The sequence below is a fragment of the Protopterus annectens genome, chromosome 6.part1 (genome assembly GCF_019279795.1).
Source record: "Protopterus annectens isolate FY-2018-M chromosome 6.part1, PAN1.0, whole genome shotgun sequence".
Lineage (NCBI taxonomy): Eukaryota > Metazoa > Chordata > Ceratodontiformes > Protopteridae > Protopterus > Protopterus annectens.
The window spans coordinates 344,547,324-344,572,261 of NC_056738.1; the positions used below are offsets into that span (position 1 = coordinate 344,547,324).

Consider the following 24,938-nt stretch of genomic DNA (forward strand, 5'->3'; position numbering starts at 1 on the left):
CTCTCCATAGCTTTTCTGTCCTCCTCTATGCTGTTGCTTCACTTTTTAGTCCTTGTTTCATTTTTCTCTTCCACTCCTATTAAAGGAGAACTGCACCCACAAACTGAAAAAACGTGTATTTCATCAAGTTTTGATATTTCCTATATTTTAACAGCACTCTGGGACAATTTACAGTTGTTTTTACAATTTTATACATAATTTTATACTCTTACCACATGGGGTCTAACATATTGAAGTGGTTTCTAAGCCTCCTGCTATCCCACAATGCAGTCTTTGTCTTAAAACCATGACATCACACAGGCGTCCATGTTCCCCAGTTGCTGTCACAGTATTCACTTAGCATGTAAGCACTCTTTTGCTTCAGTCAGAAACTTTTAACAAAACAGTTGTTACTTTTCAGTGGCTAATTATACCACAAGTAGCTGAAATGCCAAAGAACAGACTTTCAAAGTTTTTTTTTACTGCAGCTTCTTAGACTTGCTAATTTTAAATATTTTGTTATCCTTGACTTGTAGTTCTTTTATTCATCTACCCTCCCCCTTCACACCACCTCCCTAGCTGTCAGAGAGCTGCAGGTAATTTGAGCTGCTTACTGCTGTGATTGACATTTCACAGCAGGAGTCTTGAGTAATGGGCTTCTTATCTCTTCCAGACTACTTACAGTGGGACATTTTTTTAGCTGCACCACAGCCTGTCATGAAATTGCCATCCATGCTCAAATAGCACTTCAGGCAGCACTGTTTTACAAGCCTTTTGATCTCCCATTCTCAGGCCTTCCTATTGACTGAAGGTACCACACATTTTGACTGTAGCGGTGTAAAACAAATTAAAAAAAAAAAACAAAAAAAAAAAAAAAAAGAGGACAGTTCTAGGACATTACAGTTTTACATTAATCTGTATTAAAATGCATGTTAGTTTCAGGATTTCCAAAATGCTCACTGCTGCACCCCATTTTAATTTAATTTAAATTGTCCACAGCAGGATTACCAAACAGTGCATTACAGCAAACTCAGGACATTGGACATACATATTCTGTGTCAATTTAAAACCATGGCTATTACCTGAATGTGGTATATTATGTAGTGCCTTTGAAAGTTGCAAGTTCTTGGCTCAGAAGCGAATGCTCCCCCAAGCTATTTTAAAATGTCAACTAACTTGATGGATTCAGGTTCAAATTGCCAAATAAACCATGGACAAAACCTTTACTAAAGCATTCTGTAGTTTGCATTTCCAGCAGCAGACTGCATGTCAATTCATCGGCTCTGTTATGCTGTTTACTGTGACTTTTCAGTAAGTTCATGCTGAATTGCGGTAGTCCTAGTTGGTGAATATATCATGTCAGAACTGTAAAAAGCATTTGCCTGTTATAGAAGTCAGAGAGACAGGAGAATATACACACACATACCTTGCTGGCGCACACACACACACACCTTGCTGCTGGCATGCACACACACACACACACACACACACACACACACACACACACACACACACACACACACACCTTGCTGGCATACAAACACACACCTCGCTAGCATACACACACACACCCACCTCGCTAGCATACACACACACACACACACACACACACACACACACACACACACACACACACACACCTTGCTGGCATACACACACACACACACACACACACACACACACACCTTGCTGCCACACACACACACACACACACACACACACACACACACACACACACACACACACACACACACACCTTGCTGGCACACACCACACACACACACCTTGCTGGCACACACACCACACACACACAGACACACACACACACACACTTTGCTGGCACACACCACACACACACACACACACACACACACACACACACACACACACACACACACACACACACACACACACACACACACACACACACACACACACACACACACACACACCTTTCTGGCACACACCACACACACACACACACACACACACTTTGCTAGCACACACACACACCTTGCTGGCACACACCACACACACACACACACACCTTGCTGGCACACACCACACACACACACACACACACACACACACACACACACACACACACACCTTGCTGGCACACACCACACACACACACACACACACACACACACACACACACACACACACACACACCTTGCTGGCACACACCACACACACACCTTAATGGCACACACCACACACACACCTTGCTGGCACACACACACACACACACACACACACACACACACACACACACACACACACACACACCTTGCTGGCACACACCACACACACACACTTTGCTTGCATACAGATATACACATACACACACACCTTGCTTGCATTCACACAAATAAAAACAAAAATTTTCTCCAATGACCTCTTCAGTCAGGTTTGTGCTTGTATGCACAAGCCCCAGAAATGTAACATTTCCCCTAACAATCCTCTCTGTAGTCTGTCCATGTATGCATAAGCATTAACAAATGACATAAGGATGAATCATTTTCCCCAAGGTTCCCTTACTTAATTTTCCATGTATGCACAGTCAGAAAAACGTAACATTTTCTGCAACAACCTCTTCAGTACTATTATTAATGCATAGTAAGCACAAAACTACATCTAAATGAATGATCTCCCCCAAGGATTCATTCTGTACTTTGGACATGTATGCACAGCCACAAACAGTAAACATTTTCCCAATGACCCCTTTATTACTTTATCTCTCTAAGCACAAGCAATAATAAGACGCATTATCTGCAATAACCCCATTGAGTCTGGTTTGTCCATGTATGCACAAGCCCCAGAAATTAAACATTTCACCTAATCCTCTCAGTAATCTGGCCATGTATGCACAAGCACAAAAATTTTACTTTTTTGCCAACAACCTCTTCAGTACTCCTTTTCTTCAATGCACTATTAGACAAAAATTACATCTAAAGGAATCATTCCCCTCAAAGATCCTGTAATTAGCTTTGTCCATGTATGCACAAGCACAAAAATTAAATAGTATTCCCAACGACGCCTTAGCACAACTAAAAAATGACATTTTCTCCAATGACCCCTTAAGTCAGGTTTGTCCATGTATGCACAAGCACCACAAATTAAACCTTTCCCCTACCAACCCTCTCAATAGTCTGTCCAAGTATACACAAGCACTACAAAATGACATAAAAATGAATACTTTCTCCCAAGGTTCCCTTAATTACTTTTCCATGTGTGCACAATCACAAAAGTGAAACATTTTGCACAACACCCTGTTCAGTAGTCTTGTCAATGCATAGTAAGCACAAAATGACATCTAAATGAATAATTTCTCCCCAAGGATGCCTTGTGTACTTTGGCCATATATGCACATGCACAAAAATTAAACATTTTTCCCCAACGAATCCTTCATTACGTTGTGTATGTAAGCACAAGCAATAAAAAGACATTTTCTACAATAACGCCTTGAGTCAGGTTTGTCCATGTATGCACAAGCACCATAAATGAAAAATTTCCCCTAACAAGAATTCTTATAGCAGTAACTGGCTGGATGTACCTTTCCAAAAGAAAGACACATAGTAAAAGTAGCTATACATAGTAATGTTGAACTCCTCCCCCACTCTAGCTTATCAAATAAAGTAGTTTAGCACGTAATAGTGCATTTCAATATGTTACAGTACTGAAATTTCAAACCTCAGATGTATGCCATTCCACTTACACTACATATATTTTTTACAGGTTATGCACTAGCCAACATCCAAAATGTTAAAAACATCCAAGTCACAATGTCACGGTCAGTAAAATTAGAATGCACTTGCACTGACATCAATGATGTAGTGCTGAATAGTTCAGAATAGCTCGCGCTGAAACAACGTGAACAGAGAAACCAGCACATCACAGCCAAGGTCACAATGGGGCTTCAGCAGCACACTTCATTTGCCTAGAGGTACATACACACAGATCCTTGCATAGGTCACTGCAGTTCATCAGGGAATATGAAATTGTGTAACTTCTTCTAAAGAGATGATTTAAAAATATCCACATTTGAATGCATTGTGCTAAACTATTTTAGCTACTTAGTTAAAGCATAAGTAAATACATACAGTTCTGCTTTTGCACTGACAAGGTCTGATGATGATAAATGCAAAACAGATGCAAATAAAGCAGTGTTTTTTTTAACAGGAAATGGTTCTCAGACCACAGCTGACTGGTTACCACAACTAGCTAAACATACTAAATAGAAAAAATAAGACATTTAGCAATACAAGCTACATAATGGTTGCTATGAGATTCAGTTCAGATTAATTAAATGTTTCAAGCTGATATAGTATAGAAAAGGTTGCTATGAAATCATAGTAAAACACACTAGCACCAAAATAGAAGAAAAAAAAACAGCAGCGAAGGTAGTAGATGAATTCTTTACTTCCACCACAAAATCTGGTACCTCGGCCTTTCGCCTTCAAGGATACATACATCACAATTGATACTACATTTATACCAGGTTGTAGTCCCATCATTGACACATTAATTAGTTAATTAATTATCCTATTACCCTTACATTGCCTCAACTCTTTTAAAGTGACCCAATACCTATTTCATCAAACCATTATATAAAATTTGAATTCCACTTTCAAACTATCAAAATACAAACATTTAATACATAAATACTTAATGCATAAACCACAAATACAGTTGTGTATACTAATAAACACATATATATTCAAAAACTGTATGTGTGCAGCGTCGTGGAAGGTTGGTAGGCAAGAAATCCAGTTCCAGAGAATCATATTGGTCATCGGTGGAAGTGCCGTCTAAAAGAGAGTTTCTTTTGAGAACATTGGGTCATCAGGAGTGAATACCTCTTCAAATTTATCCCTGGGGACAGATGGAGATGTATCCAGCCAGGGCAATCAACGGAAAGGACGGAAAAATCGGCCGAGGGGCAGGAAATATTGAAAGACCTAAATAAAGGTGACTCTTTGAATAATGTTACTGACATTGACATTTCATTTGTGTCAGATCTTTCTGGTGTTACAAGTTCCAATAATGCAAACTTTGGGGCTGATGAACTACCTGAAAATAATGTCATTCATCTGAGCAATAGTTTAAAAATTAATTTGTCTGATATGCAGCTCACAGCAAATACTGTTAGGGACGAAATTTGTTCCAACTAAGTTCCCCACTTTGGTTGAAATTTTGCTGGATATTGAAAGGTTTTGTAGAAAGTTACATTTAAAAGTATATTTTAACAAACTGAACAAGCAAAGAATCAGTATGGTAAATACAAATGTATTAGACAAAAGTATTGATGAAGAAACTGAATTTTTGATGAACGTTTCTATATATGATTATGGTGATGAATTTGTTTGTGAAAATGAATGTGCTTGAAAGTAAAATGATTTTAAACTATGGGACTTTGACACCCAGAGGGTTAAATTTGGAGGTTGATTATGTTTAAACTGATGGTGTTTATACATGGACACATTTATTTTATATATATATATATATATATATATATATATATGTGTGTGTGTGTGTGTGTGTGTGTGTGTGTGTGTGTGTGTGTGTGTGTATATATATATATATATATATATATATATATATATACAGTTTTTGAATATATATGTATTTATTAGTATAGACAACTGTATTTGAGGTTTATGTATTAAGTATTTATGTATTAAATGTTTGTATTTTGATAGTTTGAAAGTGGAATTCAAATTTTATATAATGGATTGATGAAATAGGTATGGGTCACTTTGAAAGAGTTGAGGCAATGGGATATTTAAAAATGTAAGGGTAATAGGATAATTAATTAACTAATTAATGTGTCAATGATGGGACTACAACCTGGTATAAATGTAGTATTCATTGTGATGTATGTATCCTTGAAGACGAAAGGCCAAGGTACCAGATTTTGTGGTGGAAGTTAAAGAATTCATCTACTACCTTTGCTGCTGTGTGTTTTTTTCTGCTATGAAATCATACCCAAATTAGTTAAATGTTTCAGGCTGATTACCTTACCTTTTTGTGTGATACTCTGAGCCTTTGTAGCTTAATATTATCAACAAGCTAAACTGAGGAAATAAACAAGCTAACTGAGGAATTACGTGAAACTATAGCCTGAGGCAAAATGCAGTCTATCGACATTTTGACATAAGGGTTATTAAAATTACATGAGCAGGACTTGCTTATTATTTTTTTTAGACTATGCAAGTAAAATAAGGGTATTTTATGTTATATAAATAAGAATTTTTGTTTTAGATAAAATTCTAAATATGTTGATCTGTCCTATAACTCACAAGTTCTTCACTTACAAGGTGTAATAAAATGAATAAAAAGAAAAAAATTGTCAGCATGCTTTTAGGTGCTACTCAGAGTTCAAGACAGTATTAATTCAAAATATACTGAACTGCAAAACGTGGAGTGATTGATGCTCACCTGTTGAAGCAAGCATGCTGTCTTTCCCTTCGGTAGTTAAGTGGATATCACATATATATTTAAACTGTGAAGAAGTTACTGAGAAGTTATCATTAGTAAAGATTTAGCTGCATGCCATAGGACACTAGATTCCATGTTATCATGACAATACTGTGTAGCCTGTCCACCAAGAAGAAACCATGGCATTGGTCTATGGACAAGGCAGTAGATAATGTACAAGAAGTAGATGGATTGCATAAGGCTCTGGTCAAGAAATGTCTCACTTGAGAGTGAAAATACCTAAAACACACACACCTAGCTTGCATGCAAGCAAACACACACACACACACACCTAGCTTGCATGCAAACATACACACCTAGCTTGCATGCAAACACACACAAACACACACACCTAGCTTGCATGCAAACACACACAAACACACACACACCTAGCTTGCATGCAAACACACACACACAAACACACACACCTAGCTTGCATGCAAACACACACACAAACACACACACCTAGCTTGCATGCAAACACACACACAAACACACACACCTAGCTTGCATGCAAACACACACGCACACACACCTAGCTTGCATGCAAACACACACACACACCTAGCTTGCATACAAACACACACGTACGCACACACACACCTAGCTTGCATACAAACACACACACACACACACACACACACACACACACACACACACACACACACACACACACACACACACACACACACCTAGCTTGCATACAAATGCACACACACACCTAGCTTGCATACAAATACACACATACACACACACACACACACACAAGCACAAGCACACACAAGCACACACACAAACACACGCACACAAATACAAACACAGCTTGAATACAAACACACAGACACACGCACAGCTTGCATAGAAACACACACACACCGTGCATAGAAACACACACACCTAGCTTGCATGCAAACACACACTCACCTAGCTTGCATACAAACACACATGTACGCACACACACACACACACACACCTAGCTTGCATACAAACACACACACACATACACACACACACACACACACACACACACACACACACACACACACACACACACACACACCTAGCTTGCATAGAAATGCACACACACGCCTAGCTTGCATACAAATACACACACACACACACACACGCACACACACACGCACAAACACACGCACAAACACACGCACACAAATACAAACACAGCTTGAATACAAACACACAGACACACGCACAGCTTGCATAGAAACACACACACACACCTTGCATACAAACACATACACACACACACCTTACAAACAAACACACACACGCGCACACACACACCTTGCATATACACACACACACACACACACACACACACACACACACACACACACACACACACACACACACACACACACACACACACACACACACACACACACACACACACACACACTCACACACACCTTGCATGCATGCACACACACTCACCTTGCATGCATACACACACACACACACACACACACACACACACACACACACACACACACACACACACACACACCTTGCATACAACCGCGCACACACACACACCTTGCATACAAGCACACACACACACACACACACACACACACACACACACACACACACACACACAAACACACACATTTACACACAGACACACACCTTGCATGCACACACACACACCTTGCATACAAGCACAGACACACACCTTGCATACAAGCGCAGACACACACCTTGCATACAAGCATGCAGACACACACTTTGCATACAAGCGTGCGCACACACACACACACACTTTGCATACAAGCGTGCACACACACACCTTGCATACAAGCGTGCACACACACACCTTGCATACAAGCATGCACACACACACCTTGCATACAAGCATGCACACACACACCTTGCATACAAGCATGCACACACACACACAACTTGCATACAAGCTCGCACACACACACACCTTGCATATAAGCACACACACACACACACACCTTGCATACAAGCACACACACACACTCTTTGCATACAAGCACACACACACACACACTCTTTGCATACAAACACACACACACACACTCTTTGCATACAAACACACACACACCTTGCATACAAACACACACACACACACACACACACACACACACACACACACACACACACACACACACACACACACACACACACACACACACACACACACACCTTGCATACAAACACACACACACACACCTTGCATACAAACACACCTTGCGTACAAACACACCCACACACACACCTTGCATACAAACACACACACACACACACACACACACACACACACCTTGCTTGCATTCATACAATTACCTTGCTCAAAAAAGGCATGCGTTTTTTTGGAGGAGATGACATACCCAGAACCATGGATGACGAGTTTCATTTTTTCAAAACAGAAAAAAAAAACTCTGTTAGAAAACCAAAAGGGAAACAGAACATGTCTCCAATGTGCAAAAGCTGTATGGAGCAAACATGCAAAATCATTGCAGAAAACGAACGTTTGGCCAGAGTGCACGCCATCCATGCCCCCATCTCCCACCAATGCATACACACATGGACTAGCCCAATTAAGATTTTTATGGTATTAAGTGAAAAATACATTCAGACACACATCCACACCAAAAGAAACGTCAGCATCAGACTGTGATACAAATACAAAATCGCCAGCCATACTTGTTTGTATCATTCACACACACACACTAGCATACTTCATCGCTCAGTCGCACTTGCATTCGCAGTCATTCGTAGTGTACAAAAGCACCAGCAGCATGAATCATGGACTTCACACACACACTAATTTATTAGAAATATACTTACCTGTACGTGCAGCCTAACAAGAGAAAAAAAGAACATAACAGCGAAATTGAACATTCATTCGGCATGCGGAATCTACTGTTAAAGAAAATGCAGCATTCACACACACTCACTCCAGGCATTCACACACACACTCGGACATGAGGCTACAGCAGTTGGAGTTTACAATTAAACCAAACACTCACCTGCACTTGAAAATTTAGCATTCTCTCACACACACACACACACACACACACACACACACACACACACACACACACACACAGACACACACAGAAACTTAACCCATCTGCAGCATGCATCTAACACCCTCAGACATTAGAAAATGAGATAAGGACAGCAGCATGACATCGGCTGTAAAAACAAAGTAGAACAGAGCAGTAAACGATGAACAGGCCATAAATTATAAACAAGCAGCAGCAGTAAAAAGTACATATGCCATTAGACTGAACTACAGAAAACTAGTGAAGCATGTGGAACCCCCCCGAAAATAACAGAACACCAACTGTTTCTCTTACTACACTATTAGCGAAAAACTCGTGGGCCCAAAGCATCATAACTGCAAATGCATATAAACATGTAATAAGTGTAAAATTATTTCTTGCCTGGACTAAAACAACTCACCTTAACAGCAAAGAGAAATAAAGCAGGCAACCCAAATGTTTCTGAAGTCCCTCAGTAGAATGTACCCGGCAGGATTCACTTCCAAAGAAAGGGAGTTCCACACAGCAGATTCTGGGTTTTATTAGGTTTATGGAGTGGGCTGGACAAGACAGCTCTGACATCACTATCTGGGAGGTTCACTGGCTACTTCTATAGAACATGCAAATGTGGGAGTGATGATATCCTTTTGTGGGAGGAAACTCCCTGGTAACTACTACAGAAGTGCAGTAGTCCTAATGTCAGCATTTAAGAGCCAGCTAGAGGGTTTTACATGGCATGATAAATTCATTTTCAAACTGAAACTAAAATACTATGGAAAAGGAAGACTGGCTAGGAGGAAAACAATGGAGTAAATAATTTTTTAAAGTTACAGTGCAAATTTCAGTTTGCAGGATCAAATAAAAGGGATGAAAAGAGACAGCAGGTTGAGCAATGTGATTTAATATCCCATTGTTGTTTAAGAGGAAGAGAGTTCCTTAATCTTTTGAAGAAGAAATTTGATCTGTATCTGATCATGAAAGACTGGATTATGCTTCATCCCTAACAGTTTGTGATGTTGAGACAGAGAATACTCTTTGTTGGATTTCCCCAAATGAGGAAATTTCCTTTGGTGACACCATTTCAAAAATGAAAGAATTTTTCAAGTGGGAGGGCAAAGAAGTGTCTGATTCTCATGAGAGGTATTGCAAACTTTTCAATATGGACTCACCTAAGCTTGTGGCTATCCCGCCAGTTTTGGGAGCTCAGGAGGATACATTCTCTGCTGCATGTATATCATCAGAGCACCAACCTCGTGCTTCCAAGCAGCCTAACAGGTTTTATATGGTTCCAGATACCCTTAAGTGCCTTTATAAGAACCCCATTGCTGACTCTGCTGTTATATCTTTAGATTCAGAGAGAGAGGCAGAGAGGTACTAGAACCTTTTCTTCCTCTAACCTTGTCCCTAACAATAAGGGTATCAGAGCATTGAACAAATTTGGCAAATATAAATATATACTACTTCTATCTTAACTTTCAGGGTCATAAACTGCTAAACTCATATGTCTAAGTATCTTGTATCCATTTTATCTAATGTAGCAAATCCTTAGCTAAGCTTCCAAATTCTGAGATTAACTTCAGTGCTATGGAAATATAAATTTGGCTCTCAGGTTGTAAACATTCAATACAATATGACTTTGATGTTGTAGATGCTGATTCCAGGGTTGCTGCTACTTCACCAGTTCTGCTCTTCCCTTGAAAATTGCATGAAATCTTTCCTTATGCCTTCCTGCATGGCAGGTAATATCCACAGACACCTGGTAGCATATCGTATCTGGTATAGCAACGGGTACTCCCATTGCTAATACATATGCCAATTTAGTACTGGATAAGTGGGAGACTAAATTTGTATATCATGGCCCACAGCAGTACTTTCAGAATTTATTAGGATTAGTAGACACAATACTTCTATAGAAGAATGTAAGAAACAAATGAAAGAACTGAAGGATGAATTTATAGAGAGGGGCTATAATAATGAGTCCTTAGATATGGAAATTGAGTATGTTCTGGGCTGTAGGAAAGAAAGTACAAAACCCTACTTTTCAATGAACACAATAGAAGCATCCTCTGAAATTATTAATACAAACCCAGATAGAGGTAAACTGCGTTTTGTGACAACATATAACAGAGCCACTTCTGAGGTAAGAAGAATTATTAATAATAATTGGTGTATATTAACATATTTACCAGAATTATGTCATATAGTTGGTATGATACCCAGCTTTTCATATAGAAACTGACAGAATTTAAAGCAGAAGCTATGTTATAAGGACATGTGTGTTAAGAATGGTGGGATAACAGTAGTTAAACCAGGTACCCTCCCTTGCTGTGATGTTATTAATAAAAATAATATTTTTCAACATCCAATAACAAAAACGAACTATGTATTTTTAAGTCCAGCAACATGTGTTTTTTTTTTTTTTTTTTGCTCTTCAGTCTAAGAGGATGAAATAAGTGCTGGCAGCACATTTTTTTCGTCCTCTTTCTACTCTTAATTGAAGAGCAAAAAAAAAAAAAAAAAAAAAAGGTGTGTGTTTGAGGATTTTTGATTGGCTAGTATACGAGTCAGTCAAAACACGCACAGCAGACCCTCTTCTGTTCAATGCGGAAGATCAAGCAGTTCCGCATTGAACAGAGGTCCACTTTTTGATTGGCTCGTATACCGATATATGAGCCAATCAAAAACACGTACAGCGGACCCTCTTCTGTTCAATGCGGAACATCAAGCAGTTCCGCATTGAACAGAGCTCCACTTTTTGATTGGCTCGTATACCGGTATACGAGCCAATCAAAAAAAAAAAAAAAGCTGAGAAAAAACTCTGAAATAGGGATGTCTGCTTTTTGAAAATTCTGCGATTTGTTTGGGTTTTAAAACCCGGACAAATCATAGAATTTTCAAAAACAACCCGGACAGGAGCCCGAAAAAGAGGACTTGTCCGGGGAAACCCGGACATATGGTAACCTTACCTGAAAGCTCTGTTTTATTAAACACTTTAGTATTAGCGTTGCTTGGTTTATTTCATATTTTATCTAAATTACAGGCCCTTATATCTATTCAGCTTTTTTGTTTTGTTTTTTTCACATAGACGGGGTATGTTTCAGAACTAGTCTTTCTTTTTTGCTACAGTTTCACTGACTTTACTCATAATCAATCTGTACCACTTCCAATTTTCTATCCTGACCATAAAAACAAAGATGAAAGTATTCTTTGTTGACTGGATATTCACAGACAACTTAGATTTTATCTTGACAAAACCAGTGATTTCAGGAAATCTAGCCAACGTTTCATGTCTTTTGAAGTTAAGAAAAAAGGAGAGACACTATCTAAAAAAAATGTCTCCAGATGATTTTCCCTTTCCGTTCAGTTCTGCTTCTCCAGTTATGGCAAAAATCTGCCTCCGAGTGTCAAGGCTCATTCCATCAGAGCAGTTGCCACTTCCGGGACTTGGTATTCAGTTCATACTCTTAGCAAACATTACAAGCTAGATACTATTTCCAGGACAAGAGCAGGCTTTGCTAGGGCTGTTCCTCCATAAATCCTAAACTCTGGTCTTTCTTTATTTATCTTTTCTTAATAAACTTTTGCAATCATCCAATATGGAATGGCTAATGCAACACTGCTCTAATGAAGAACATAGTACAATTGTATAGTTACCATAACAGTAGATGCTCAAGTAGATGATTGTTGCATCATTAGCAGCTGTCCTCCATCACCCTTTTATTACCTTCCCTGGCCAAAGTGGGATATCTTTCTCCCTTTTCCTTTTCCTTTTCCTTTTCTGTCATAACTTTACTTTAAGCTTTAGGCACCAGCCTCCCTGCTTTGAACAGGTAAACCTTTTGTTTTGTTGTGTCAGTACATCCCTCTTATACTAGTGCACCCTCCTGTGCTAAGGACAGATGTATGGTTCAAGGGGACGGATCCTGAAGCTTTGTACACTGTCGGGATGTATGGTATCCTTGGCAGGATATGTCCTGTATCTATAATGCCCACTGAACATCTACTATTATGGAAAGTAAACTACACAAATGTACTCTCCTACTTAACTGGTTAGTGTTTTTTTTTTTTTTAGCACCAAACAGCATGACCAAAAAGGTATGTTGATGTGATAGGTGAGGGGTTCTCAGGTAGCCAAGTGTAGATTACAGCGATACTGGATAAATCAAGTGGAGACTGCTTACAGCGATACTGGATGAATCAAATCGACGACTCATCAGTTCCTGAAATCCTTCTACATACTCATCAGCTGTACTGACAGATCACAATTGAATGAGCTGCATTTCACCTCTAAAAGATGTTTTCCTCAATACCGTGTGACCATGTATGTTATATCTATCTACACACACACACACACACACACACACACACACACACACACATATGTATGTGTGTGTGTGTATAAAATTATGCACTGAATGGTCGACATGTAAAATGACTGACACTGAAAATATTGATGAAAACATGCAGACAGGTCATTACATCGATAACAATTAACACCCAGTGCATCAAATAATAAAATGCATCTCCTTTTCCAATGTACTACTCATAACCCTGCCAACCATTCAGTTCAAATTTGCTTTACTCGCCTCCGCCCTCCCTAGTAATGTGTGCTAACCTTAACTCTAACCCTGCCCCTAGCCTTGCACCTTACCTTCAAAAACCTTTTCCATAATGCTACCATCAAACAAGACAGATTAGCCACTTACCACACACACACACACACATACATATATGCACGCACCCATACAATACTAAATTTATTCCCTTATCTGACCCTAACTCTCACCCGGACCTCATACACTCAGTAAAACACTAAATCTATTTCCTTACTTAACTCATACTTTAACCTTAATCCTAAAAAACACACAGACACACAATTATATATACTAACGTTGAGATTGTACAACCCTGGGGAAAAGGAATATTCCCCCTACATAGGGATTGTCTGCCTCGTGCACATGTTAACCATCTGTTTCTGTCGACCAAATAGATGTTGATATTGTACACATTCAAAGAAAACTAATACAGGCATATATATGTATATATATTTATATATATATATATATATATATATATATATATATATATATATATATATACGCTATATATATATATATATATATATATATATATATATATATATATATATATATATATATATATATATATATATAAATATATATATATATGTCTGTGTGTGTGTGTATGTAAATTACAATTAACTATATTGTACCATAATTATAATTAAGTTAAAGCTAAATTAATGAGCATTTCTAGTTTCCATATGAAAATAGGTATCATGCTAGGATGGCTAGAGTTAGCAATAGGGTAGATTTCCCTGGAACTGGACAGTTACAGAGATTTGCAAGTATAAAAACTGAAGTATCAAGTTCCCAGTGACTTGCATTGAAAGATATTTGCTGATTGTATGCAAAAGACATAAATCTGATTGTTAGGATTTTTGAGAGGGATGCTGATAACAGAAATGAAGCATGTTTTTTGAAATAAAATAAAAAGTCTGAGGAGATTGAAATGTCCCAGCATTACTCTAAATTTACTGAGCAAGAAAACCTCATTTGTGTTCCACAGAGTGAAAGCTTTCATTTGTGAAAGTACTTGCAAACTAAAACTCGACTGACATCTTGATGGGCATGTTGAAAGGTGAGGACCATGATATAATTTCCAGTTTCCAAGTTTACCTTATTTAAATTACAAATCACTGTATGATCTAACTCAGCTGGACAGATATTTGCATGAATTGAGTCAGTCAAGCAGGGGAAGTTGATGATGATTACTTCTTTTTTCTTGCTATGAAAATGAAGTATTGTCATTATACTGTATGTAGCTTTTGTCAAAGGTTATGACATCATTTTGTACCTATTTTACTGTTCAGTTTTGACAGACAGTTACAGGATTAGAAAACTGCATGATGTTATGTGATCCTATCTCGCCTACATTCTGACTGATGGGTTCGGAGCCGATCCCTCGGCTCCGACTCGGCACGCTTATGCTATAGAGCGAGGCCTCTAATTGGCTGAGCTATCTTTATCCCAGGATGCACCACCACTAATCCCCCAGATCTCGTTTGCCGCTTACAGAGCTTGGATGTGGTCTCAACATTGGCTGGGCTAAGTACCTTATATATATAGTCTTTTCCTGTCAGTATTTCCTTCATTTAAACCCAAAAGCTGTTTTAACGGCTATTTTTTGTGTACGAGTGTGTTTCTGGCAGTTTGATTGAATTTTTAGTAATTTTTCCTGTCAGAGAAGGTTCCGTTTGAGTTAGAGGGGCCTTCCCCTGTGGTTACTACTTCTCAGTGGTTGTGTGTGGGTCAAGTACCCATTTAAGTTAGAGGGTCTTGACCCTCCTTGTTTTTCCCTTTCTCTTTCTGTGTGTAAAAAAAAAAAAAAAAAAAGTTTTTCAGTTTAAAATATTCTGAGTTACTGGCATACTTATTTGTACCTGTGTCTTAAAGTTTACTGTTGTGGGCTGTTTTTCTTGTAGAACTATGTCTAAGGAACATAAACCCTCTGGGTTTAAAAAGTGTACGAGGTGTGGGTTCAAAATGTCCATAACGGACGACCACTCCTCGTGCGTCTATTGTCTTGGCGCCAAACATCTCCAGGAATCGTGCAGTGTATGCCATGCGTTTTCCTCCCGAGTCCTCCAGGAGAGGAAAAACAAATGAATCCTCAAAGGATTAATCAAGCCTTCTTTCGAGGAGGCTTTATCTTCCTCTCCATCTCCTTCTAAGAAGAGGAAAGCACCGGCTCCGACCAGTCAGTCGGAACCGACGGCTAAAAAAGCTAAGCAGACTTCTCCATCGGCTCCACGGACTTCGGAGCCGAGGTCGGAATGGTCTGCCTCGATGCCTCCAGCCTCGACCCCTCTGGTTTCGGAGCCGAGGTCTGGGGCATCGAGAGGCGGGTCACCCTTATCAGCTCCACTGATATTGGAGCCGATAAGGGTCATCGGCTCAGACACTTCCCCCTCGGAGCCGAAGTCCTTATCGGCGCCGAGGGAAATTTCCTTGAAGGTTTCCTCGGAGCCGATAATTCTTGAGTCCTTTCGGAGCCGGTCCCCGAGCCCTTCGGAGCCAATGGAGAAATCGGTTCGGGCCCAATCGGTATCCTCGAGATCATCCAGGATGTCTGATTCGGACATCGACAGGGTGCTCCTTCGACTCTTCCAGTCTCCGGTGTTCCAAAAGATGGTTTCGGCTCCAGCCCAGTTGGCTTCGGAGCCGATGGTCCACCCCCCTACTGTACTTCCTCCTCCAACAGCTTCGGCACCGTTGGAGCAGGCGTTGGTGGAACCAGTGGAGGTGTTAGGGTCAGGCCCGACCCTTGCTCCGACTCCGGCTCTCGGGTCGGAGTTCAGTGCACGGACTTCTTCCTTCGGCCCTGGGGGGGAGGCTTCGGGATTGATGCTTTCGGTCCCAAGTCTCCCTCTTGGTGTGTCGGCGGCGAGAGTACCATCCACTGTCGTGGCCACGGAGGGGGGACCTTCCCAGGATTCTGGTGGTCCCGCCTTCAGGGCTATGAGGAGTGCTCTAGCCAAATCTTCATTGGCTACCTCCACAGTTTCCCCAGCTCCTTCCCTACATTTGGAGACTGGGTCGTTGGCAGTCCCCTGTCCGCGAGACAGCGGAGCCCCTGGGCCTCAGGTTACCCCGCTGGGGTTTCTCCCCTCCTGGAGGTCCTTCTGAAGCCTCTTCGAAGAACTTCCCAGGAAGAAAACGTGCAAGAGGAAGCACGTTGACTCCCCTGACGAGTCTTTGACATCTGACACCGATCTTGATGATGCAGAGTGGTCCCCCAAGTCATCCTCGGATGATGTCTCCTTTGCAGACATCTTGGAAGCCCTAAAACAACGAGGCGGCTGGCAGTCCAAACCTCCCTCTGCTGATGAGTCGGTGTTCCTGAAGGCCTTCGGGGCTCAGCCCTCCGCCTCCTGGGTGTCTCCGCCCTTCGACGAGCTCTTGGATTTGATCTGTCAAAGGGCGTGGGAACACCCAGACTCTGTGGAACCGGTGCCCGCTCGTCCAAACAAATTTCTTTCGGCGCCCCCAGATAGAGAGTTCCTTACGAAAGGTGTGGCTGTGGATGCTATGGTGGTGGCATCTGCTACCCAGCAAGATGTAGCAGAGGCTTCTACGTCCGTCCATCCTCCTAATAAGGAGTCTAGGAGCATGGATCGGTATGGTAAGCACACCCTTAGTTCAGCGGCCTTTACTCTGAGGTCTCTGAACTACCTGACGCACTTTACGAGATTCCAGAGGGATCTGATTAAGGAGCTATCCGATATCCTCTTAGGTAACCTGCCTGAGGAGCTAGCCCAGACGGTTGGTTCTCAGCTGGCTACGATGTCGTCCATTTCGAACTCGTCCATGAGGCTCATTTCGTATGCGGCCGAAGGGGCGAGTAGGGCGGCGGGTACAGGCATTGCTCTACGGAGACAAGCCTGGCTCCGCCTGTGTCATTTCGCGGAGGCCTTCAAGTCTTCATTCGCCGATGCCCCCTTTGACGGGTCCTCCCTGTTTGGGCCCAAGGTGAAAGACACACTTACCCGCTGTGAACAGGAGGGTAAGACTCTGACTGCCGTAGGGGCACGATTTTCCACTCCCTTTCGGCCTTATCCCAAGGCTAAAAGAGGAGGGAAGATGTGGTTCCGTAGATCTCAGAAGTCTTACCCCTCTCAGCAGGAAGGTTCCCCCTCCAGAGGCAGAGGACGGGGAAATTCATCAGGAAGACGCCGTCCCAGAGGCGGCAGAGGCCCTAGCAACACTGGAGACTGCGAGTCCTTTCGTGGCTCTTCAGCTTTTCATAGTCCCTGAGGGATTGCCCGACTGTGCTGCTCCGGAGCCAGTCGGGGGTTGTTTGTCGAAGCATCTGAAGGCCTGGGAAGGGATCACTCAGGACTGATGGGTGCTTCGAATTATCGCCGGAGGTTACTCCATCCCATTCTGTTGTCCCCCCCCTCAGTCCAAAAGAATCCCGGACCCGCCACCCAGTCAACGGGATACCGCAGCCTTAGAAGTTTCAAAGCTGCTGCAAAAAGGAGTCATCCAACCGGTCCCCGCAGACCAGATCGGATTAGGAACTTACTCAAGATTCTTTTTGGTGCCAAAAAATACCGGGGACTTGAGGCCCATTTTGGACCTAAGCAACCTAAACCGTTCAGTCAAGAAGTCCAAGTTCCGAATGGTCACTTTACAAACCATTCTCCCATTGTTGGAGAAAGGTGTTTGGATGTGCTCCATAGACCTCAAGGACGCGTATTACCATATCAAAATACATCAAACGTCCAGGAGACACTTGCGCTTCAGCCTAGGAGGCAGTCATTTTCAGTTCCGTGCGCTGCCCTTTGGTCTCACCACAGCACCCAGGGTGTTCACCAAATGCTTGGCAGTAGTGACTGCTCACCTGAGAAGTCTAGGATTCCAGGTGTTTCCGTACCTAGACGACTGGCTCCTAACTGCCACTTCCAAGCATCTACTTCTACGGAACCTGCAAGCCACAATATCACTGGGCAATTCCCTTGGAATCACCTTCAATTGGCCAAAGTCTGTGTTAAGGCCATCTCAAAGAATAAGATTCATAGGGGTAGAGATAGATTCAAACCAGATGCGGGTCTATCTACCTGCAGACAGAATTCAGACCATTCAAAGTCAGGTTCGAGCCTTACTTCCCAGGTCCAAAGCCCCAGCCAGAATGGTCCTACAGCTATTAGGATCGATGTCTGCCACAGTTCTGCTAGTTCCCTTGGCAAGGTTACACATGAGAATCCTCCAGTGACTTCTTTCAACTCAGTGGTCCTTTCAGGAACTCCCTCTCAATCATCTAATATGGATCACAGAATCTTGCAAACGGGACCTTCACTGGTGGCTAGTGTCCTCCAATTTGGACCAGGGACGACCCTTTGTTCTTCCTCATCCGGCGGCCACTTTGACCACGGACGCCTCCCAGATGTGGGGGGGGGGGCATTCCCTGGGCAGGTCAGTCCAAGGCAAATGGCACCCGGAAGAGACCTCTCTCCACATCAACATCCTAGAAATGAGGGCAGTACTCCTGTCCCTTCGAGCTCTTCACGATTACCTCCCTCAGGGCGTAATTGCTGTTCATTCAGACAACATGTCAGTTGTCTGGTACTTGAACAAACAGGGAGGGACCAGATCCTATCCTCTTTGCAGAGAAGCGATGAGAGTTTGGGAATGGGCAGTCTCGACCAAACGGTTCCTACTTGCGACTCACATACCGGGCAAATCCAATGTCATAGCCGACAGGTTGAGCAGAACCATCCTCTCTCCTCACGAATGGTCTTTGAATATGACAATTACAAGGCAGATTTTCAGTGAATGGGGAGTTCCGTGTTGCGACCTCTTCGCGACTCCTCTGAATACGAAGTACAAAGAATTTTTCTCCCTAACCCCGGCTCCGGGGAAGAGCCGTATGGACGCATTAGTCCATCCTTGGCCCACCGGACTGCTTTATGCCTTCCCTCCAGTTCCTCTCCTCCCCAGAGTGATTCAAAAGGCATCTCTTGTAGGCAGCAAGATGATCTTAATTGCTCCGTACTGGCCTCGTCAAGTGTGGTTTCCCTACCTTCGGAAACATGCTCTGGAAGGTCCGTGGTTTCTGGACCAGGTCCCAGACCTACTGATTCATCAGTCGGGACTACTACACCAGTCCCTACACACATTAAAATTGACGGCCTGGCTCCTCCTCTTCCGACCATAGTCAGGAGACATGCATTGGATCCAGATGTGGTGCACATTTTGTCTTCAGCCCACAAGTCGGCTACGAAGAAACTGTATTCTAGCAAATGGAAAAGGTTTGCTATCTGGGCTCAACTCCGGGGCCTAGACCCCATTTCTACTCCCGTGGCAGAAGTACTCAAATTCCTGACCTCTCTTTTCAATCAAGGCTCTTCTGTTTCTACCATCAAAGTACAATTGGCAGCGATTTCTAATTTTCATGAATCCATAGACCCACCCTTAATGAGCAACAGGTTGTGTAAGACCTTCTTGAAAGGTGCTGCTTTATTAAGACCTCCGATTTCTCATCCTGCACCTCCATGGGATCTCGATATAGTACTAAGTGCCCTGACTTCTTTTCCCTTCGAACCGACAGCTACCTGTGATCTAAAGTTTCTATCATGGAAGACAGCCTTTCTAGTGGCAATTACTTCAGCCAGGAGGGTTTCAGAACTTCAGGCTTTGTCAGTGAAACCCCCGTACTTGGTTTTTCATACAGACAGGGTATCCCTCAGACCAAATCCTTCTTTTGTTCCTAAAGTCTGTTCTACTTTATGCTTGCAACAGTCGTTAGAGCTCCCAGTTTTTTTCCCAAAATACTCCAATAAAGCGGAGTTTATTTTTCACACACTAGATGTTCACAGGCAGTTATGTTTTTATTTGGACAGGACCAAACAATCAAGGAAGACAGATCAGTTGTTTGTGTCCTTTGCAGAAAACAAATTGGGCAACGCGGTCACAAAGGTCACTATTGCCAAATGGATCAGGGACTGTATTACTCAAGCTTATGTTTATTTTAACAAAGAGCTTTCCACCTCTGTCAAGGCTCATTCTACAAGGGCTATGGCTACTTCGGTAGCGTTTCATTCTAAGCTTGCTATTGGTGACATTTGTGCTGCGGCTACATGGTCTTCCCCGCACACCTTCATTTCTCACTACAAATTAGATGTGGCATCTAGAGGACGAGCTTCATTTGGTTCCACAGTGCTCAGGAGTGTTTTCCAATGAGCCACCCGGGATTTAGGTGCTAGGGACGCTGTCCCATCAGTCAGAATGTAGGTGAGATAGGATCACATAACATCTTTTAGTTATGTACTCACCATAACTTCAGATGTTTGGGATCCATCTCGCCTACATTCCTAATAACCCACCCTCCTTCCCCCTTCCTTGGAGATCAGAGGATATCAGAAGGTCCGAATCCTGTTGTTTCATCTTGAAACATCTAGCAATGTTATATAAACAAGCTGTGCATGTGTGCATGAATGCGGACAAACAAGATCTGGGGGATTAGTGGTGGTGCATCCTGGGATAAAGATAGCTCAGCCAATTAGAGGCCTCGCTCTATAGCATAAGCGTGCCGAGTCGGAGCCGAGGGATCGGCTCCGAACCCATCAGTCAGAATGTAGGCGAGATGGATCCCAAACATCTGAAGTTATGGTGAGTACATAACTAAAAGTTCCGTTACATGTACACCTATAAAAGTGTGTTTGTTATTCTCTACAGGGGAGTATGCCTGTGCAGGGTCATCAAGTCTCATGTCTGTGTTTACGGAGAAAGCAGTGGTTTGCAGAGATCATCTCGAAGAAGTGGCAGGAAATGACATGTATAGAGTCAACAATAAATATGATTCACGTTCTAATCCTCTTCCTGTGTACATCATCATCGCAAATGCAAAGGAGCAGATTGGGGAGGAACTGCCTTACAGCATAGTGAGTTACAACTGCGAACACTTTGTTACCAGCTTAAGATATGAAGATAAGAAATCTGATCAGGTTGGTATTCTGTCTCTGCCAGCTCTTTTAAGCCACTTTCATAGTTGATAATATGAATAGATTCTTCCCAGGAACATGTTTTTCAAAGCAGTTTTTTGATGAACTTGCTGCATGTCATTGTTAAAACTATTAGATTAAGACGTTTTGTTGGCTATGTTCTTTTATTTTAAATACATTTTTTTGTGTTAAAGCATTTGCTGTTTAATCACTGCCTTGTTATAGCACTCAGATGTTGCTTTTAGTGATCTCTAGATTCAGATCTGTCAATTTCTTCAGTACTTTGTTTTTAGTGACTTTTGATTTAGATGAGTGCCAGCTTGTTCTGTATTAGACCAAAAAAGATACGTTCTAGTACACAGGCTGTCCAATATTCAAAGGGTATCTGTAGCCTTTCAGGCCAAGATGAAGTGGTGGTATGCACTAGGAAAGGCAGCTTCTTTTCCTCAAGGCCCCATGGATGTTATCATTACATGATGGTACTGGGGTATTCTGGACAGATTTGTATTCATGCAGGTAAAGGTTTGAGCCAAGCCTTTTTATGTAGCCCTATCCAGGATGACTGAATGATGAAGTTGTAGTGTTCTCTGACTATACACGAGTATCAGAACAGAGTAGTGATAAAACTTGTCCTTGTACATCATGCCGACCTGAAAGAGCATCCCATTGAGGACAGTGACAGGGCTAGGGACCGCAAGGGGGTGTCTAAAATACCCTCCCCCATTTACCATTTCTTAATGTTCATTCCATATGGACAACAGGGTCTCTTCACACATAATGCCCTCTCCTTTACACACACGCACACTCACATGCAGACACACTATATACCTCCCAGAAGCCTGGCTGGATACTTTTCATTCACCTTTTCCCTGATATTCTCATCTGGAAGCTTTTGGTGGTTTGCTGCTCTATTGCAGCAACAAAATGTAATACAGGAGGCAGCCACTAAGTGAATGTAGAATTTATTTTTTGAGCATTACTTCCAGACAGACCAATTTCAGCATACACAATGACTTTACAAATATAAAGTATAGCTATGAATGCAACCATTTTAAAAGAGCTATAAGGTCATATGACACCATCAACCTGATACACACTTTAATATTTTCACATTTTGAATCCTGTCATAAACATTATATAAATGTCAAAGCACAATTCCAGTCTAAAATAATTTTCTGCAGCACACAATATCATGTTACTTTACCATAACTCTTAAAAATTGGGAAAGAGAAACAAACATCTTAAAGTATCCTGAAACTTTCAGAGTATTACATTACTTCCTGCCCCTTAATCAATATGTTCAAGCCATATATTATTTTTGTACATGATTATACACCTTTAAGAGTTTTCTGAGTTAAATAAACTTTCACCTTTTACAGACTTTAATCCATATGATACATAAACAATGACTAATAGATATGGTATGAATAGTTCAGTACTGCCAAGCAGTGATAAACTAGTAAAGAGGTTTTCCCGACATCTGGTGGATAAATGGATAATTACATGTGGATCAATTTTTTATTATAGGATCATAGGTCAATATTAAGCTGTTGTCAGTGGCGCAGCAGATAGAGTTGTCACCTCACAGCAAGATGTTCCCCAGTTTGATCCTTGGCTGGGGTGCCCCCTGTGTGAAGTCTGCTTGTACTCCCTCTGTTTGCATGGATTTCCTCCGGTTGCTCCCGTTTCCTCCCACATTCCAAAGATATGCAGTAGGTGGATTAGTGTGTGGTGTGGAAGAATTACTGTGGCAAGGCTAGCTACTCAGTGGTGTAAATCATGGCTCTAGATGATTGTCACTGTTGAAGTGACACCCGGAACCTATGTGCAAAAATGGGAAAAGGGGTTACGGATGGATGGATCCAGAAGACCATTAGAAACCTAGCCACAATATCCCATAAAGTAGACACCCATTGCCTTGACTAACTTATACCTGTTTTTGACCCCTTTCATTGAGGGCTTGAGGGACCAGGCCTAGGATGTATTTATGTTAAGCTTAAAGAAGTTTCAGGCAGCTACTTTGCTTTATATCCAAAGGAAGTGTGTTCCATAAAAGAGAAATTCTCTGCAGTATGAATTTAGCTTGCCAGCAGGTCCTATTTATGTTTTGGTGGAAGCGACAATATTATGAGTGGGTGTTGAGGGTGCTTTTAGGTTTTATGTGCTAGAGGTCACACAGGACTGGATCATTTGAGGTTCTGTAAGCTAGACAGTGCTCACCTCTCAAAAGTCTGTAGGAAACAGGAAAGTGAGAGTGAGAGAGCACTTTAAGATGGTCTAGATAGGTCAAGAAAGACATTCCCTTGATTACTTAAGTGAGGGGAACATCTGTGGTCTCTCAAACTGGGTCATATGCTTTGATTGGCGTATGTCAAGAGATCCTTTATAGTCTATTATGGGCCTGATGAGGGATGATGATCTGAGAGAAATATCCCTAGTGATTTGTCTGGGAAAGGAGAAGGATTTCCTAACAACAGTGGACGCATTGTGACCAAAGGATAGTTCATTGCCAATTAACTTACCCAGGTCCCTAATGACTGAGGTGACTTTCAAAAGAGCTGTCATCTGTTTAGTAACTGGTGCATGGGTGCCTGGTTTTGCCAAAGGACACTGTGCTGCATTTCTTGATGTGTTGGTGCATGTTAGTCCCTTCTGAAGAATTTGGAAGTCAAATAGGGAGTTAATGGCAGCTGCAAGTTTCCAGTTGTTAGCAAACTTGGTCAGCCACAGGCCTTTGATGTCAGCTTTTTAAAGCAGAAGGGTAAAGATCAAAGAGAAGTTCATGGGTTCATAGATTAGTACTAGGCTAGCTGCCCTGTGGCCCATTTTAAGCATAATCAGTTATCCCATATGAGAATCAACCCCTGCACCTTGTGTTTGTAAGGTAAACACCTTAAACATTATGCCAACCTCTC

The 24,938-nt window shown here is 41.8% G+C and overlaps 1 protein-coding gene across 1 annotated transcript in view; it reads left to right on the plus strand.

The window, feature by feature from the left end:
- The window catches only part of LOC122805546 (phospholipase A and acyltransferase 2-like), a 479,339-nt gene that overhangs the window by 401,834 nt on the left and 52,567 nt on the right, over positions 1 to 24,938 (plus strand). The window contains exon 4 of the mRNA XM_044075762.1: positions 21,758 to 22,026. Within this exon, the coding sequence (XP_043931697.1) occupies positions 21,758 to 22,026 (269 nt within the window). The remainder of the gene's footprint in view (positions 1 to 21,757; positions 22,027 to 24,938) is intronic.